At 47.4% G+C, this 18,388-nt stretch overlaps 1 protein-coding gene across 1 annotated transcript in view; it reads right to left on the bottom strand.

Annotated features, from left to right (window-relative positions):
- CUL3 (cullin 3) overlaps window positions 1–18,388 on the bottom strand; it is a 611,025-nt gene that overhangs the window by 201,459 nt on the left and 391,178 nt on the right. Inside the window, exon 12 of the mRNA XM_085634401.1 lies at window positions 3,173–3,269. Coding sequence (XP_085490527.1) covers window positions 3,173–3,269 — 97 coding nt within the window. The remainder of the gene's footprint in view (window positions 1–3,172; window positions 3,270–18,388) is intronic.

Here is an 18,388-nt window from a genome sequence, read left to right as displayed (position 1 = left end):
GCACCGCACTTGGTTGTTGTGAGCGGGGCTTCCACGGAGCTTTAGCTCCGAGCAGCCATAAAGGAATAGGCTCCTGTGAATACACTCCAGAACACAACACTCCCGAACCTCTCAGGACTCATGGTTGCAAGACACACCCTTTCGCTGGCACTCTTGTATCTGTCCACAATAAGATCTGACAGACAGAGAACAGTTTAAAATATTTATTTTAACTAACGTGCCCCAACGTGCAGTATACGTGCCATAACAAGCAGGAAAATGCATAGTACAAATACAGTCAGCATAGCAGCTAGTCCATATATCATGAAGGGAGATGTCATAATGAACAGACAATGGAGCATAACCTCGCTCCCCTTGAGAGAAGCAGTATTATATATTAGAAGATCTCTGGGCTTTGTTAGTAGACCCCATACCTTAGCCTATAGATGGGAGATCTATATCATAGGTGTTGTCTCGCTCTTCTCCCTGAAAAGGTCCCTCTCCAAGTGTAGATTACCTAACTGTGTATCCCCATAAGACCAAAGTACGTTGTCCCAAACAGCTGCATCGGTATGTTATGTGTAGGTGCTAAGGCTTGACCAGAACAGAATAACAAGGTGCACTGTTTATCGACCTTGCTCACAATGTTCAGACTAAATACTGAGAACAGGCAGAGAAAGCACACAGTAGACTGTTCTCAAGTGAAAGGTGCCAAGTCATTTAACAAATAAAGCTTTGCAGTAACGTGTGCAAAGCTGAGTAATGTCTGCAGAGCCCATGCTAACTTAGTTGGGACGGTGATGTTCCCAGGGTACACATGACAAAAGGCAGGACGAATTTTAAAATCGAAACTTTCAAAGTCCTCTTGTTGATGGGTCACCTTTATTTCTTTAGCTAGCTCTCTGAGTTTGATTGAAGATCTTTTTTGGACCCACACACCTGCTACAGCGCCAGGATCCCCTCACAGGACAAAGAGCACTATAAAACATACAGGTAACATAACCTCAGATATCCAGTACACTGGGTATGTCCTGTGTGAAATCTGCTTAAGATTGGTATCTTCTGGAGAAAAAAAAAATAAAAAAATCAGATCGACAGATTAGAAAATCCGGCCTACTAAAACTGCACCACCCTCGAGCTGTCTCAGCACATTGTCTCAGTCTTCAGTCAGCTGAAAATGTTCCAAGATCAAACTGTTCAGGATCCTGGAGACCTTCTTCCTTGTCGTTTCTGAAACACTAAAGACAGTTTCTAGGATACCAGAGAACACAGAGCAGTAGGAAATATTCCCAAACACTGCTTGCCAGCCAAGGCCCCACCAAAGTCCAGTCTCAGCTGGCTAGCTGGTTCTTCAGCAAAAATACAAATATATATTAAACTCCAGTATTCCATCAGCTACTTCTTTTCGCCTGCAAACAGAAGACCGCATAAATCAGTATGTTCCACAAAGGTGTTTATTTTCATTTCTCAAAAGTGCTCGGTGCTCATAGTGTCCGGCAGGCGCATTTCGGCAAAAAGCCTTCTACTGGGTCATTTTGTAGAGTGTCCATTTAAAAGGATACTCCCTCCTTTTTCTGATCCCTCACCCAATTAAAATCAATCTCCTACCTCCCTCCAGTCTTAACATTCTGGTGAAGTACTGTTTGTTATAAACCCACTTTTCAAACCATTGGAGGAAGATAACCACATATAGACATTACATTTGGCAATATTAACTTAAATTGTCGATTTGTTTTTACACTTTCCTTTGTTTTCTTTGGTTTAATTACATTAAATTGTCATTTTCTTTTAAAAACACACACATATACATATATATGATCTACTGGCGGTCGCCAGTAGATAGTTATAGTTAGGACCGTGTTTCCATAGGAAATCTCAAAATTCTATTTTGAATAACTTTGGCGCCGGTTGACGAATCTTCGCGAAATTCTCAAAACTAATGGGGCGCTCCGCTCAGCTCCTACCCTGAAAGTCTCGGGGTGATTCGTCAAGCGGGGGGCGAGAAAAAAGGGGGGTCCCAAAACGCATTTTCCCCCTGCATTTTTCCATAGGACCTTTAGTCGAAGGTACAGCCCGAACGGCTGAACAGAATTACTTGAAATTTGGCAGAGAGGTAGTCCTCAGGTCAGGGAAGTGCCTTTTGCAGGTCTGGTGTCAATCTGTTCAGTATTTCCTGAGAAAATAGCATTTAAAAGCATATAAATATCTATACGCGCGCACCGTGCGTGCACGGGGCGCACAGGTGCACGAGCGAAATTCTGATTGGTTGTTAGATGTCAGTCAACATTCGAATCGGTCGAAATCAGGAAGCACTGAAAAGGAAAGGGGGGAAAAAGGTGGAAAATGTGAAAAGGGGGCAGGGAAGAGAGTTCCTTTGTCAGGGGGTCACAGAAGGACCCCCAGGGGGAAAAAAACATTTAATTTTTTTTTTTAACAAATCGCGGGGTGCGCGCACGGTAAAAAAAAAAATATATATATATATATATATATATATATATATATATATATATATATTAAGAAATACATAACTTAGCATTTAAAAAACCTTACAAATTCACTTAAAAAACCATAGGTTTCACACACGTTATAGTTAGGAATTATCAATTAAAAAACCTTGCAACTTCACTTAAAAAACCATAGGTTTCACACAGGTTATAGTTAGGTGGATATTTCTCTCGTAAAAAACAATGAAATTCCCCCGTTATAGTTAGTTCAGATAACTATAACTCACGCAACCGCCACTATCACAAGGATGATGTCAGTGATGTCATGAGTGATGCCACTGACCATGACTTGAGTGATGTAATATGTGACGTCATCAGCAGTGGATTGCGGGCGCGCGAGTTATAGTTATCTGAACTAACTAGAACGGGGGAATTTCATTGTTTTTTTACGAGAGAAATATCCACCTAACTAGAACCTGTGTGAAACCTATGGTTTTTTAAGTGAATTTGCAAGGTTTTTTAAATGCTAATTCCTAACTATAACGTGTGTGAAACCTATGGTTTATTAAGTGAAAATATATATATATATATTATATACACACACGCACACATATACATATACGCACACACATGAAAATGATAGTCTTTCTCACTGTAATCCATGTGCCCCAAGTACAAAATCTTCGAAAGTTTAATGAAAGCAACGAAAACAACATTAGAATTTAAGAATACTGTAACCTTAGACTTACCTTTTTCACAGGTCCATAAAATGTGGCATTCAAGTCTGCAGAACCCATGTGGTGCTGGAGTGTCAGTTGCCTACCACTATGTTTGGCTAAATAAAATCTGCAATAGAATTAGCAAGTAAACCATTTGATTAAAACATGCATCATTCCAGCTCAGCAAGTAAATAAATACTACAGATAAACAGCATTTGATCTGCTAACCTCATATGTTTCACCATGATGCACGCAAATGAACAAATATACAAACACTCTGGTTTCCTGTCGGAAAATACAAACCTCGAGAATGTAGGCACAAACCAGTTTAAACTTTCTGGGGATATTGTGTTACAATTAAAAGGTCAAACAGTAAGAATTATTATTATTTTTTTTTAACATGCACACTTAATTTTAGATGTACAGAAAGATAAGGCTACTAACTTGTACACAATAGTTCTTATAGCCATACCTCCTCCTATCACCTCTAAAATACCCTGACCTCTCAGACCCAGAAATATTTTCTTTTAGCATCAGGAAACCCATACAGACATAAGCCAAATGAAAGGGGCTTGAAGTTAAAATAGTCCACATGCCAGCATCCTCAGTTTCTCATATCTTTTGTGCCCTTAGAGTAACTTACAACATTATGAAGGGGTAGAAGTTTGCATTCCGAATCTTTTAGAAGAAATGCAATATAAACGAGCACACTTTGTACTAATTTAGTTAATGTTTTTATGCAAGCCATTACTTTGTAGCATATTCTTCTTTAAAAGTCTTGAATGCTGTTAGATTTAGACAACGTTGGTTGATAGGTCACAGAAGAATTCCCACACCTCAAAAATGTTCTGAAATCTTGGCTTCTTTCACATTGCCTGGTAATAAATCCCACTAGAAGCAAACTACATTGTTTTAAAGTATTCTGGTACTCATTGTAGGAAGCTGGCTTTTCTATGTAGTGTACAAAATTGAGGCACACTATGTATAAAGTCCAGACAACCCTTATTGGTTTACGTAACTTAAATAATCCCAAATGCTCTCTTTTGTGGTAGTGTGGGCGAGCAGTTCAGGCTTATCAGAAGGTAGTGTTAGGCATTTTTTGCATTTACAAAGTCAATAAATGACACACCAAATAAGGAATTCCAACACCATTTTAAAAAAAGAACAGTTGTATAAAATTTTAGACACCAAGATCTTCGTAATCGAGTAAGTGCTTTAGACGTGATACAATTTTACAGTAGAAACAGTAGAAAATTACAGCGGTCAGATTGGAGACATGAACCTTGAACGTGGTAATGTTATTCTATGGGATAAACATACATTGGATAGGGTCACATGAAAAACAACTTACAGAACTGTTCTTCTGGACTTGAGGTAAGAAGGGGCCATGGCCCAAGAAAGCAACAAGAGTTCAAGTTTACCTGCCCTAGGTTGTCCGGGTGCCGAGGTGCTTTCAGTGGTACTAGCCTCGAACACTAATTGCTGTAGTCAATGGGAAAAGTACCTTAAGGAAGAGGCTACATGGGAAGACCAGTCCGGCAGATCCCAAAGGGGGGCTATGCTCTTGGGGAGGTCTCAGTACCACAGACACACCATTTGTTTCAAAGAAACCCGGACTAGAGGGGGGTCTCGAGTGCATAGGTGGTTTGTCCGGCAGGTCGACGAGTTTGAGGTTCCCACGGTTCTCCGTGCACCTGTAGAAGAAACATAGCAAGATGACTTTTGGACTGCAGCTGGTCTCTAGTTGAGTCTCTCGATGTGCTGGTCAGTCCTGGTGGTGGTTGTGGAGTTGTTTGGACTGAACGCAAACAAGCCTCGGTGCTTGTAACAGGCTCTGGTTATCTGGGTAATGGTGCAGGGTGGTGGCTCCTTATTGCCCTGGCATCTCCACACTTGGAGCGACTGATCAGACCTCCTGAAGCACGGTGATTTATTTCTGGGCAGCTGCTGCGTAGGTGGACCCGGTGGCAAGCAGATCAGTGTACCGGACGTCGTGTCCGGTGTCTGTAGGCTGCAGAGAAGTGGTTCCTCTACTTCAAGGGAGATGCTGGCTGGTTGGCGTAGTGCTGGCAGCCCTACGAGGCATTTGGAGGATGCAGAGCTGCAGGACAAGTCGGGTCCTTGAGATTGTCGGGACAGGCGAAGGCAGGCAGGGTTTGGCGCCAAAGTCCTCAGGTCTCGTGTACTTCAGCTCTTTTTTGTCCTACGTCTTAAGTCAGTAGAGTATGAATTCATGGTATCAGGAGGTCGCCTTAATACTGAATTTAGGGGCATTCAGGGGAGCGTAGGGTAGTAATCAATAGATTGCACCCCCTAGATCACCACTTCCTGTGAGGAGTGGGAATCACCCTGTCCCAGAGTTCCTAATTACACCACAGCCAAGATGGTGAAATGCTTTCTTGACTGTCCACTTCAGACTGCCCACTCTAGGGGTGTGTCCAGCCTGGAAGTGTAACACACCCCCTGACTAATTTCCCGGCTGTCCTGGTGTCAAATGGGCCTCAGGGCAGGGGGTGGCATTCTCTAAGTCTGGGGGAAGCCGAGGTCACATATCAAAGACAGCAGAGGCTTTAAAGCCTCTGGACTTGGCATGCAGATTCACTAGCAGAGGAGGAGGTGATAACACCTCCTGCCAGAGCAGGCATTGCTCCCAACATCCTGAGAGCATGGGCTCTCACCTGCAGGGTCAGAAATGTGTCTTGAGGTGGCAGGCTAGAAGAATCCAGTCAACCAGCACACTAGAAGACTAGTAAGGTTTCACCTCTAAGGTGCCCTCTGGGTGCATGTCATAAAATCTAGCAATGGCAAAAGTATATATTTATTAAAGGTGTTTGACACCAAACACCATAGGTTTCAGTAAAGCCATCGTGTAGCTGGGGAACTATTAGTGACTAGTGGCAAGTACAAATACTTAAGATGGTTTCCCTGTTCACCTGTACTATTTGGTAATTTAACTAGACAGGACAGGGGCATATCTGCTCATACAGTTATGCCCTCACATGTAATATAATGCACCCTGTCTTAGGGCTACAAGACATGCTGTAGGGTTGACTAACATGTTACATGCAGTGACTTTGGCATGACACACAGTGAGTGTGCCATGTCGTGTTTTCACTCATGGTTTGCACCATGACACACAGTCTGCAATGGCAGCCTGCATGCATTTTGTGTGGGTCCCTTAGGGTGGCGGAAGACGTGCTGCAGCCTATAGGGACACGCTTTAGTACTCCTGATCTAGGTACAAGGGGCACCATTTATTAGGGACTTTTAGGGGTGCTAAAGTCCTTGCCAATAGGGTTACAATTACACTTAAACTTGTTTTAGGAGGGAAATAGCCCTGGAACTGAGGTCTGGTTAGCAGGCCTCAGTGCATTGTCAGAGTTGTAAACCAGCATCTAGTAGTCAAAAATGGGGCAAAAAGTTGGGGGACAACAGCAACAAAATTCCAGTTTCCTACACTCATTATAAAAGAACAGCAGGGATGCCACAGGACCGTGCAATTGTCAAACTTATTTTCAATAATTTCATTTGTAGAACTTGTACATGCAGCTGGAAGCAGCTGTATGAATAGTACAAGGAGCATACTGTGAACACTGGAGTAACTATTGCAGTGTACAGAAGAGGGTGGTGTGCTCCAGGATGACTGCAATAGTTCTAAAGTAGCTCGGGTGGGAAAGCCTTTGATTAGGACAAGATCAGTACTGCCAAACCTGCAGACTGGCTGGGTGGTTGATTGGGCCTAATGCATTCGTCCAGAAACGAGGTGCATGCCATTGAACTGAAAACAAATTGCTTACCTTCGGTAATGCATTATCTAGTAGAGACAATATCTAGCTGCAGATTCCTTACCTTCGAATTTCCCAGACGTCAGGCTATATCCGGAAACTTTTGCTCGAGCAATACCCCTTGCACATTCCGTTAGCATCAGTTATGACGTAGCAGTCACCTATATAAGCACCACACAGGCACACGAATATCAGTACTTTTCACTTTTTCACGTCAAAAGCGCAGAGCCATGAAGTGACTGACTGAAGCGTGTGCCAAACCTAGGGCCCTGAAAAAAGGGAGTAACCCTAGCCCTAATGAGTAACTCCACAGAGCGGGGAGGCATGGGTGGGTCTGTAAGGAATCTGCAGCTAAATATTGTCTCTACCAGATAATGCATTACTGAAAGAAAGTAACTTGTTTATCTTACAGAGAAGATTCCTTACCTTAGAATAGAGTTTTGCTAACTGCTCTGAGCACGCTTTCTTCTGCACGCTAACGCTGATGCTGATTTGCCTTTATATTTTAAAAACTCACTACACTGGTTTTATTGTGCTGCATTTTTCTGTGTTTTGCCGCATTTCCTTCTCTTCCGCACTTCATGGACAGGCAGAGCTCTGATTGGCTGCTTTGAACCAATTAGAAGCTTGACCGCGAGGAGCCAGTTGTGCCCCCGGCCATTTAATGCCTGCTGTGGTGCAGTGAGGTAATTTTGCTAACTGCTCTGAGTACGCCTTCTTCTGCACACTAATGCTGATTTGCCTTTATATTTTAAAAACTCACCATACTGGTTTTATTGTGCTGCATTTTTCAGTGTTTTGCCGAATTTCCTTCTCTTCTGCACTTTTTTTTAAAATTAATTTATTAAATTTTTTTGCAAACAAAAACAAAATACAATCACAAAACCAAAAAAAGAAAATCACAGGTCGCATATAATATACAAGATACCACTATACTGCACCTAGGGGGGTGAGGAGGGGGAAGAGGCGTACAGCATAACCCAGCTGCTACAGTGCGACAGCGCCATCTCACAAAGGGTCATGAAATAGTTGAACAGGTGATCACCCCACAAGCCACTTTCAGGAAAGGGTAACCCCAGCTCTGTGATGATACCTCAAGAGAGAATGGAATAGTAGAACACCTCAGCTTTAGTTCTCTTGCACCTCAGCTACTGTACAGTTGGATTCCTGATATTGAGCAAAAAGGCCCAAAAAACTTAAGGGACGGGATGAAGGTGGAAGCATCTCGTTGTACACATCTGACTGGGTGTTGCAATAAACCATGTCTCTCTCCCATTCAGCCACTGTCGGCAGAGGACCCCGCAACCACCTCATTGCTAGCCTACGATTGGCCAAGAGAAGACCCATAGCTATTAGTTTATGGTTTTTCTTTTTGCAGAGGTTTCGTATAACCCAGTAGAGCCAATAAAGGATCAGGGGTGATAGGGGTACCCACAATGGCAGTCAAGAGTGGCAAAAATTAGACTCAAATACTCCGCCACAGGGGGGACACAACCATGCTAAATGGTAAAAAACAGCTCCCGGACTCTCGCAACGCTCACAACAGTCAGAATCACGCAACCCATATCTGTGCAATCGCTCCGGTGTGTAATGAACCCTAATGAGAAATTTAAAATGTGCCAACCTATGCCTGCCATTTAGAGAGATTTTACGGGTAACTTCACAGCAATAAAACCAAATGCTATCCGAAAGTTGTTCCCCAATGTCTTCCTGCCAGGCCAGGCGAGCCTTTGTGTAAGGGGATATCTTTGTTTGTAAGGCCGAGACATATAATTTGAAGACCAACTTAACCGGAGTCTGAGAACGAAGTACAATGGACAGAGGAGGGGATTCCACTGGTTCTGTCAACTCCTCGCCCAACACCTCGTGCAATACGTGTCTCGTGCGATGAAACTGAAACTGTGTTAGTACAGAGGGCCGCTCCTCTCTTTTGTACTTCATGGACAGGCAGAGCTCTGATTGGCTCCTTTGAGCCAATCAAAAGCTTGACCGGGAGGAGCCAGTTGTGCCCCTGGCCATTTAATGCCTGCCGTGGTGGAGTGAGCTAATTTTGCTAACTGCTCTGAGCACGCTTTCTTCTGCGCACTAATGCTGATGCCGATTTGCCTTTATATTTTAAAAACTCACCACACTGGTTTTATTGTGCTGCATTTTTCTGTGTATTGCCGCATTTCCTTCTCTTCCGCACTTGAAGGACAGGCAGAGCTCTGATTGGCTCCTTTGAACCAAACGGAAGCTCGACCAGGAGGAGCAAGTTGTGCCCCCTGGCCATTTCATGCCTGCCGTGGAGCGGACGCGCGCAGCTGGTGCGCTGTCCATGCCTGCACAGCGCCAGATGTGCTGCCGGTCTGGTTTCTGCAAAAAACATACTCCCAAGATGACCTACTTGCCATCAGCAAGGAGGTAAGCCCATGTGCTCCCCACCTCTGCGCCTGACTGGAAGGGCCCTTCTGCTGCATTCAGTGCGGCTTTCGCTCTCTAGTTCACACTGTTCCTCTCCCCCCCCACCCTGCACTCTATCAAACTTCTCAGTTTGAATTGCCGCTCCCTAGTAAAGCACTTCGCTGAAGTATTTGATCTACTTAACGATGAGGCACAGGATATTCTTTTTCTTACTGAGACGTGGCTCACTGACAATACGGAGGCGGAAGGAGTAGTTTCTTACCTGTAACTCCAGTTCTGTAGTAGGGGTATCTCTGTTATAGTCATAATCTAGGAATAGTCCCGCCCATGTGCGGGCACCCGGGAGCAATCAAAATATCTCTTAAGCTGTCCTGCATTTGCAAACCTGCAAAGACACTTAAGAGACAGACAAAATAATACAGCCTAATAACAATATGGCTGCACTGGCCAGCACTTCATCTGAAGTGAACACAAAAGCCAAAATAAAGTTTAAATGTCATTTTTATTCACATCTGACATGTTCCTTTATTGTATCACACTCCCTTCACCAAAATCCCTTTAAACAATAGAGAGGAAGGGGTGGACAGACAAGCCCTATAGGCTGTCATTATGTGTCTGCTAAAAGGATACCGTGCCTTTAAGGAACTCTCCAGAGACCCCCGGTATCCCAGGATGCACAGCCAAAGCAAGTTACTTTCAGTTTTTTGAAGGTGTATAACAACAGGCCTGATACTGTCAGGTTACTCCACCGGGGAGGAGGGAGGGTCGCTTATGACTATAACAGAGATACCCCTACTACAGAACTGGAGTTACAGGTAAGAAACTACTCCTTCTGTAGTAGGGGATCTCTGTGTATAGTCATAATCTATGAATAGAATGGCAAGCCCATCCCAACCAACAAACAGCGGTGGAGTAAAAACCGAACACCAACAAATTACTGTGCAAACAAATTCCTCAGCGAAGCCTGTCCAACCTGCGCATCTGCCCTAGCATCAGAGTCCAGGCAGTAATGCTTTGTAAACGTATGGACTGACTTCCAGGTGGCAGCCTTACAAATGTCAGCAATTGGAACATTCCTAAGCAAAGCTGTAGTCGCTGCTTTGCCCCTAGTCTAATGCGCTGTAGGCTTACCCCCTAACGTCTTATTAGCTTTCTGATAACAGAGCTGAATACAAGACACAATCCATCTGGAGATGAACTGTTTCGAGGTAGCTAGACCAGTTCTTACTGAACCATAATTTACAAACAGTTGATCCGACCTGCGGATGTCTTTTGTCTTATCTAGATAGAATTTCAACACTCTACGCACATCTAGCGAATGCAGAGACCTCTCCGCAGGAGAGGAGGGATGCTGACAAAATGTAGGCAAAGTTATCATTTGATTTACATGGAAATCAGATATCACTTTAGGCAAAAACTTAAAATGAGTACGCATCACCACTTTAGAAGCATGGAATACAGTATACGGCTCTTGACAACACAGAGCCTGAATCTCACTTACTCTCCTGGCCGATGAAATGGCCACAAGGAAGGCGGCCTTCCAGGACAAATGCTGCAGAGAAGCCTTATGAATAGGCTCAAAAGGCTCCCTCATTAATCTGGACAACACCACGTTCAATTCCCATGGTGGAGAAGGTCGTCTAACAGGGGGAAACACCTTACGCAAACCCTCCAAAAAATCTTTAATCACAGGGATTTGAAAAAATGAGGTTTGGCAAGGGCCCTTCCTATACGCAGTCAAAGCTGCGAGATGAACTTTAATAGACTGAAAATTAAGCCCAGATTGAGCTAACTGCAGCAGATAAGGCAAAATAACATCTTTACAGGATGTAGGGTCAACGTCCTTTGCCGTGCACCATAAGCAGATTCTCTTCCACTTATAGGCGTAAGAAGTCCTCGTAGACGGCCTCTTCGCTTCTTTCAAGATCTCCATACAGTCCTGAGGTAGTTTCAAGTGTCCATGCTGTACTAGCTCAGGAGCCATGCTGCCAAACTCAAGGACGAGAGATTGGGGTGAACCATCTGTCCTCCGAATTTCGTGAGAAGGTCCGGCCGACACGGCAGGCGCCGGTGTGGCAGAACAGACCGGTGAAGAAGGTCGGTGAACCACCATTGCCTCGGCCACTCCGGAGCAATCAGGGTCATCCTGGCTCTGGATTGCGACAGCTTGATCAGCACCACCGGAATCAGGGGAATGGGTGGAAAGGCGTAGAGAAAGCTGTTGGACCAGCTGATCCATAGGGCATTCCCCAGTGTCCCTGGTTGGTAGTACCTGGACGCGAAGTCGCGGCATTTGCTGTTTTCTGCCGCAGCGAACAGATCGATATCCGGAGTGCCCCACTCTGCGAAGACGTCTCCTAGCACGTCGTCGTTTAGCACCCACTCGTGATTTTCTTGAACGAGCCTGCTGAGCGCATCGGCTTGGGCATACTGAGCGCATCGGCTTGGGAATTCTGCACTCCCGGCAGATGGGTTGCCGTGATCGTTAGGTTCCTGGCCACCAGCCAATTCCAGATCGTCTGTGCCTCCCGAGACAGCGTGCGTGAACGGGAGCCCCCCTGCTTGTTGAGGTAATACATGGTAGTAGTATTGTCCATCTGAACTAGCAGGGAGTTTGTCTTGAAGGAGGGATGGAACGCCTTCAGGGCCAAGTGTACTGCTCTGAGTTCCAAAAAGTTGATGTGGTAAGTCATCTCCGTCGGTGACCATATCCCCTGAATCTGAAGAGAGCCCGAATGCGCTCCCCAGCCCTGGAGAGACGCATCGGTCACTATGGTCTGGACCGGAATATCCTTGTGAAAGGGAGTCCCCTTGCAGACATTCTCTGAGGAGCACCACCGACTGTAGAGCGTGTTGGGACAGATGAATCTTGTCCTCCCAACGCCCCCGCCTCTGGTCCCATTGATCCTCCAGACATTCCTGCAGAGGCCTCATATGCAGACGTGCATTGGGGGTGAGAAATATGCAGGAAGCCATCGACCCCAGTAAAGAGGACACCGTCCTCACTGTAGGAGAGTGGGCTGAGAGGAGGTGCAGGGCCTTCCAACGGATAGATAAGCGTCTCTCCTCCGAAGGACACACGCTTGCGTTCAAAGTATTGACTGAGGCCCCCAAGTACTGGAGACACTGCACAGGGATCGGCACTGACTTCGACATGTTGATGTGCAGTCCCAGGCGATGCAGCAAGGCAGCTGTCCTGTTGAAATGACACTGGGCTTCCTGGTACGTGGAAGCTTTGATCAGCCAATCGTCCAGGTATGGATACACAAACACTTTGTTCCGCCGCAAGTGTGCTGCCACCACTGCCATGCACTTGGAGAACGTCCTTGGTGCAGACTTCAGACCAAACGGGAGTACTGTATACTGGTAATGGTTGTTGCCTACCAGAAACCTCAGGAACTTGCGATGCTTTTGTGCGATCGGCACATGAAAGTAAGCGTCCTGCAGATCTATGGCGCACAGCCAGTCTCCTCGATGCAACTGAGGGTAAACCTGATGCAGGGATAACATACGGAACTTTTCTCTGCGGATACACTTGTTTGCTTGACGCAGATCTAGAATAGGCCTGAACTCGTTCTTGTCCTTTTTTCTGACGAGAAAGAACCTTGAGTAAAGACCTTTTCCTTTTTGCCTCAAAGGAACAGTTTCTATTGCCTTCTTCTTCAACAGAATGTCCGCCTCCCACTGGAGCTCTCGCACCATGAAGGGAGAGCGCACTGGTGGAATCTGTGGAGGCGGGCTGGTGAAACGAAGACTGTACCCAGTGCAAACAATATTCAGCACCCACTTGTCCTGAGTTATTGTTCTCCACTCTGCCAGGTAGTATTGAATACTTCCCCCCCCCCCCCCCCACCGGAGCGGGTAACGGATGAGGGGGAAGTGACCTTTCAGGGCTTCGACCCGGCCGGGCCTTTGTTCCCCGACGAGGATTGATGCTGGCCTCTGCCCCTCTGGCGCTTTTTAAAGGACTGCCTCGGGAACTGTTGTTGCTGCTGGTGCTGGTGTTGGTGTTGACCAGACTGACGCCCTTGGCCGCGTTGTTTAGAATAACGCCTGCCATAGGAACGGAATGACCTCTTCTGTTCCTTGGGTTTTTCCAACCCCACGGCCTTCAGGGTTTCTGCTTCGGCCTTCATGCGGGCCATTTCGTCATCCGCATGAGACCCGAACAACGTCGTGCCAGAGAAAGGCAAGTTAGCAATCTTTTGCTGCGCTTCAGGCTTTAGAGAGGTAAGTCTCAGCCAGGAATGTCTCCTCATGTGTACTCCATGACAGTACCCATGGGCCGCCAGCAATGACACATCCCCCGCTGCACTGATGATCTGGTTGGAGACCATCATGCCCTCGTTCTACACCTCCTGGAAATCTTCCCGTTTATCCCTAGGCAGGGAGTCAGCAAACTGTTGCAGGGAGTCCCATAACGATCGGTCATAGCGACCCAGCAGAGCGGAGGCGCTAGCAGCCTTCATAGTCGAGGCCGACGTAGAGCACATCCTCCTCCCCAAGGAGTCCATCTTGCGACTCTCCTTATCCGGAGGAGCTGTGGAAGAGGGCGACGTGGCATGTTGCTTCCTAGCCGCAACCACTATGACAGAGTCCGGGGGAGGGTCCACCCTGAGGAACGCCGGGTCCGAATCAGGGGCCCTGTATTTCTTTTGCAACCTTGAGGGGGCAGACTTCACCACGGCCGGTGTCAAGAAGACCTCCATGGCTGGTTCCTCCAGACCTGGAACCAAAGGGAGGAGGGGGCGTGATAGATGCGCCTTGTGTAAAGTCTCGAATATCACAGAGGTAGGGGGAACTGGTACTGTCACTGAGATTCCCAATTTTGCCGCCCCTCTCATCAGAACATCTTGGAAAGTGGCAATATCATCCACTGGCGAGATTCTAGTAGGCGGCGTTTCCGATAACGTGGGGGAAAGCCGTCCAGTGCCAGAAGAGTCCGAATACCTCGTGCCTCTGGATCGAGATCTATACCTCCGTCGTCCATGCCTTGTGTGAGTGGACGATCTGTGTCTGCTCCGTGACCTCCGGCGCGATCTAGAGCGTGATCTCAGTCTCTTAGGAGCCACTGGTCGCCGAGGAGAAGGCGGGAGCTGTGGCACCGGAGGCGGAGGTGGCGGAGGTGGCGTAGGTCGCATAGGAGGCGCCACTGGAAGCCGAGGGTCAGGTGGAGGAGGAGGAGGAGGAGGAGGAGGAGGCGTGGGAGGCTTAGGCTGCGGTCGCGGTAGAGGCAGCGGCAGGAGGTCCATTGGAGACTCTCTCCTATCACTCCTTGCGGGAGAACCCGGACTAGCCCTGTCCGGACTTCCGTCCACCCTTCTCTTCTTTGCGGGTCTACTCCGTGAAAAGGCCGAAGTGAACGAGGGGGAGCGTCCCGCTCTCCTAGATCCACGACTGGAGATCGTAATCACTGAAGAAGTGTTACCAGGTGATCTCGTCCTCGACGTCGAGCCGTGCGTGGACCTCGTACGGCTTCTCCTTGCCGTTGAATGCAAACGGCGTCCCCTCGACGTCGAACGGCGTCTTCTCGACGTCGAGTGCCTTCGTCTCGACGGCGAGCCTCTCGACGTCGACCTCCCTCGCCTCGAAGGTGATCTCCCTCGCCTCGACGGCGATCTCCCTCGACTCGACTGCGATCTTCCTCGACTCGACGTCCGTCGCCTTCGCGTCGATGTCGTCGACGTCGATCCATGAGTCAACGGCGAAGGAGGCGAGCGGCGCTGGCTGCGGGGCTCAGTACGACGTCGATGGTGTGTCGACGTCGACTGTGAAGCCTTCGACGGCGACCTAGACCGAGGTCTCGCCGGCCCCTCTCTCGATGGCGAACGTCGAGGACGCCGAGATCAGGAGCCCAGGATCGACGGCGAACACACCGGTGCTGTACCTTTCCCCGTCGACGACGTAGTCCTCGACGTTGAGTGGGACCTTCCGGCCGGTAGGCGTCGTTTCTGCTCCTTTTTCTGCCTGGAGGTCCCTCCAGTGGCTGAAGCATGGGCAGAGGAAGGGGAAGGAGATCCTCCATGCCCAGAAGTCCCACCTGTTCTCTGCTTCTCCTGTCCCTGAAGGCGAATCTTCTCTCTGTCCCTCAGGGTCCTCCTGCAGAAGGTCTTGCAGATGTCACATGTAGCAGGGACATGTGAAGATGATAAGCAGAGAATACAGACATCATGTGGGTCCGTCTTGGCCATTTTCCTCCCACACTCAGGGCATTTATCAAATAAAGCCATGCTAAGAGTGGGTCAAACTGCACCAAATTGCAGGATGCAGCAGAGAAAGGCTCTAGACGTCAAATGAACAAACTTTATCAAAAAAAACAATTTTTATCCAAAATATCCACCCAAAAGGGTAGAGCTCAATGCTCCCGGGTCCTGCTAGCAGGAGCCGGAAAAAAACCTGAAAGTAACTTGCTTTGGCTGTGCATCCTGGGATACCGGGCGTCTCTGGAGAGTTCCTTAAAGGCACGGTCTCCTTTTAGCAGACACATAATGACAGCCTATAGGACTTGTCTGTCCACCCCTTCCTCTCTATTGTTTAAAGGGATTTTGGTGAAGGGAGTGTGATACAATAAAGGAACATGTCAGATGTGAATAAAAATGACATTTAAACTTTATTTTGGCTTTTGTGTTCACTTCAGATATTGTTATTAGGCTGTATTATTTTGTCTGTCTCTTAAGTGTCTTTGCAGGTTTGCAAATGCAGGACAGCTTAAGAGATATTTTGATTGCTCCGGGGTCCCCGCACATGGGCGGGACTATTCCTAGATTATGACTATACACAGAGATCCCCTACTACAGAACCTGGTCTAATTATGCCTCAAAGTTACAACATTGTGACACTCTGAGGGGCCCGGGTTGGTGGTATCGCAATCATTTTTAAAACTAGATACACTTGCACCCAAATTAAAGAGGGCCTGGTGGGCGGTGAGTGTGCTCGGTTCAGGATGCTCCTCAATGCGAATTTCACGCTATCTGGGCTCCTAATTTATCGCCCTCCGGGGCCATCTAAGGAGTTCAAGGATGCGCTTTTCGCAACCTCTGGTATACTTGCCATCAGGTCAGCCAATTACAGTATTATCGGTGACCTCAACTTACATCTAGAAGCCAGACATTACTGTAAAATTAGCAATTTTTTAGCTGATCTTGCTGATTTGCAACTGGTCCAGCATGTCCCCATTCTGCGGGACACTTACTGGATCCTATCCTCTCCAACTTGCCCGCTCTCATAGTTAACTCACCTATTCCTATGAGTTGGTCCGACCATTCCCTGGCAACCATGTCACTATTAGGATTGGGCTCTCCTCAGGGTACAGTGCGTAAATAAGTTTTAAGGCACCCCTGGCATAAACTCGACTCCGAGCAGTTCCGCACTTTCCTTCTGAGCCAAATGCCCAGCCTTCCCGATAACCCAGACGCGGTGGAGAGTATCCTTACGGAGTGGTTGTCACTCCCTCTACTCCTGCTAGGCAGACTCAGAGCCGCAAAACCAAGTCCTGCCCGTGGTACAATGATAGCCTGGCATGAATCTGCAAATGCTGTAAAAGGCTGGAATGGGAATGGAGGCGGGACTATGACCCTACTCTGAAAACACAATACCGGGTAGCTATTAAGAACTATCATAGAGCCATCCAGAAGGAAAGAGCTGCCTACTATGCCAAGGAGCTTAGGCTCAGCAGTAATACCGCTAAACGGGTCTCGTCTCTGCTGAAGGAGCTTAGAGCCTTAGGGCTACCTCAGGTGAACCCTTCCCTCCTCTAATCAGCAATATGAGAGCCTCGCTGCCTTCTTCATTAAAAAGATCGAGGACATTTACAAAACTTTCCCACACACTGAGACTAGGGCCATCCTCTCTTTGCGGCCCCATGACGCCCCAGCACTCTGTTTTCTCGACGCTCACTCAAGAAGTGATGGGCATGATTTGTAATGAACTCAAATCAGGATGCCCTGCAGACCCTCTCAAACTGGACCAATTTCAGAAACTTCTATGCCTCCTAATCACAGAGCTTTCGCTCCATCTCCCTCCTCCCGTTGGTTTCCAAGATCACTTAAGCCCACATCAATGCCACTCTCACGAAGTTTCTTGAAGATAACAATCTGCTCGACCCATCCCAGAATGGCTTCCGCCCTCGTTATAGCACTGAGTCCGCCCTTCTTGCTGTAACGGAACATCTGAGGGGCACGTTAGGTATCAGTCGCACCTATGCTTTAATTTTATTGGATCTGAGTGCTGCATTCAACACTGTGTCCCTGGAGATCCTACTGCAACGCTTTGAGGGTGTCGGCGATTCTGCCCTGGGTTGGCTTACCTCCTTCCTAGCAGAGTGTACATTCCAGGTGTCTGTCCCTCCCTTCTGCTCCCAGGTACATGCGGTCCACCAAGGGGTTCCATAGGGTTCGGCTCTCCCAACCCTTTTTAACATCTATATCCAACCTCTGGCAGCAGTAGCCAAGAGCACAGGGTTAGCTGTGGTATCCTACACAGATGACACGCAGCTGGTGGTGGCACTATCTGATGACTTTGGGCAGGGCGCACTCAAGTTCAAAGAGGATCTAACAGCCATTGCAGATTGGATGACGGCCAACTGTCTACAACTTAAAGACAACAAATCAGAGATCCTGTTGATGGGCAGAGACATCCATCTGTGGAGTAAGCATTGGTGGCTGTCCACTCTGGGTCTTCAACCGGCCCCTAAATTGGCAATAAAAAAATCTTGGAGTCTGGATAGACTCCGCCCTTACTCTTCAGGCCCAGACTAAGGCAGTAGCCGGGGTATGTTTCAGGATCGTACGAGGGCTCAAACAACTGCTGGGTTTCTTCGATTCTACCATCCGTCAGGTGATCATTCAGGCCACAGTACTCACCAGACTGTATTATGCTAGTTCCCTATATATATTGGGGCATATAGTGCAGAGATATTACCTCTACAAAGGGTACAAAATGCAGCGGCCCGGGCTATCCTCGGCTTGCACAATATCTGTTCCACCACTGGCTCCATCCGCAAACTGCACTGGCTGCCGGTGGAGAAACTTATTAAATTTAAGACCCTGTGTATCTCCCA

The sequence above is a fragment of the Triturus cristatus genome, chromosome 11, assembly GCF_964204655.1.
Source record: "Triturus cristatus chromosome 11, aTriCri1.1, whole genome shotgun sequence".
In the NCBI taxonomy this organism is placed as follows: Eukaryota; Metazoa; Chordata; class Amphibia; order Caudata; family Salamandridae; genus Triturus; species Triturus cristatus.
The sequence above is the reverse complement of the archived record's forward strand: the minus strand, read 5'-3'. Positions and strand labels throughout refer to the sequence as shown.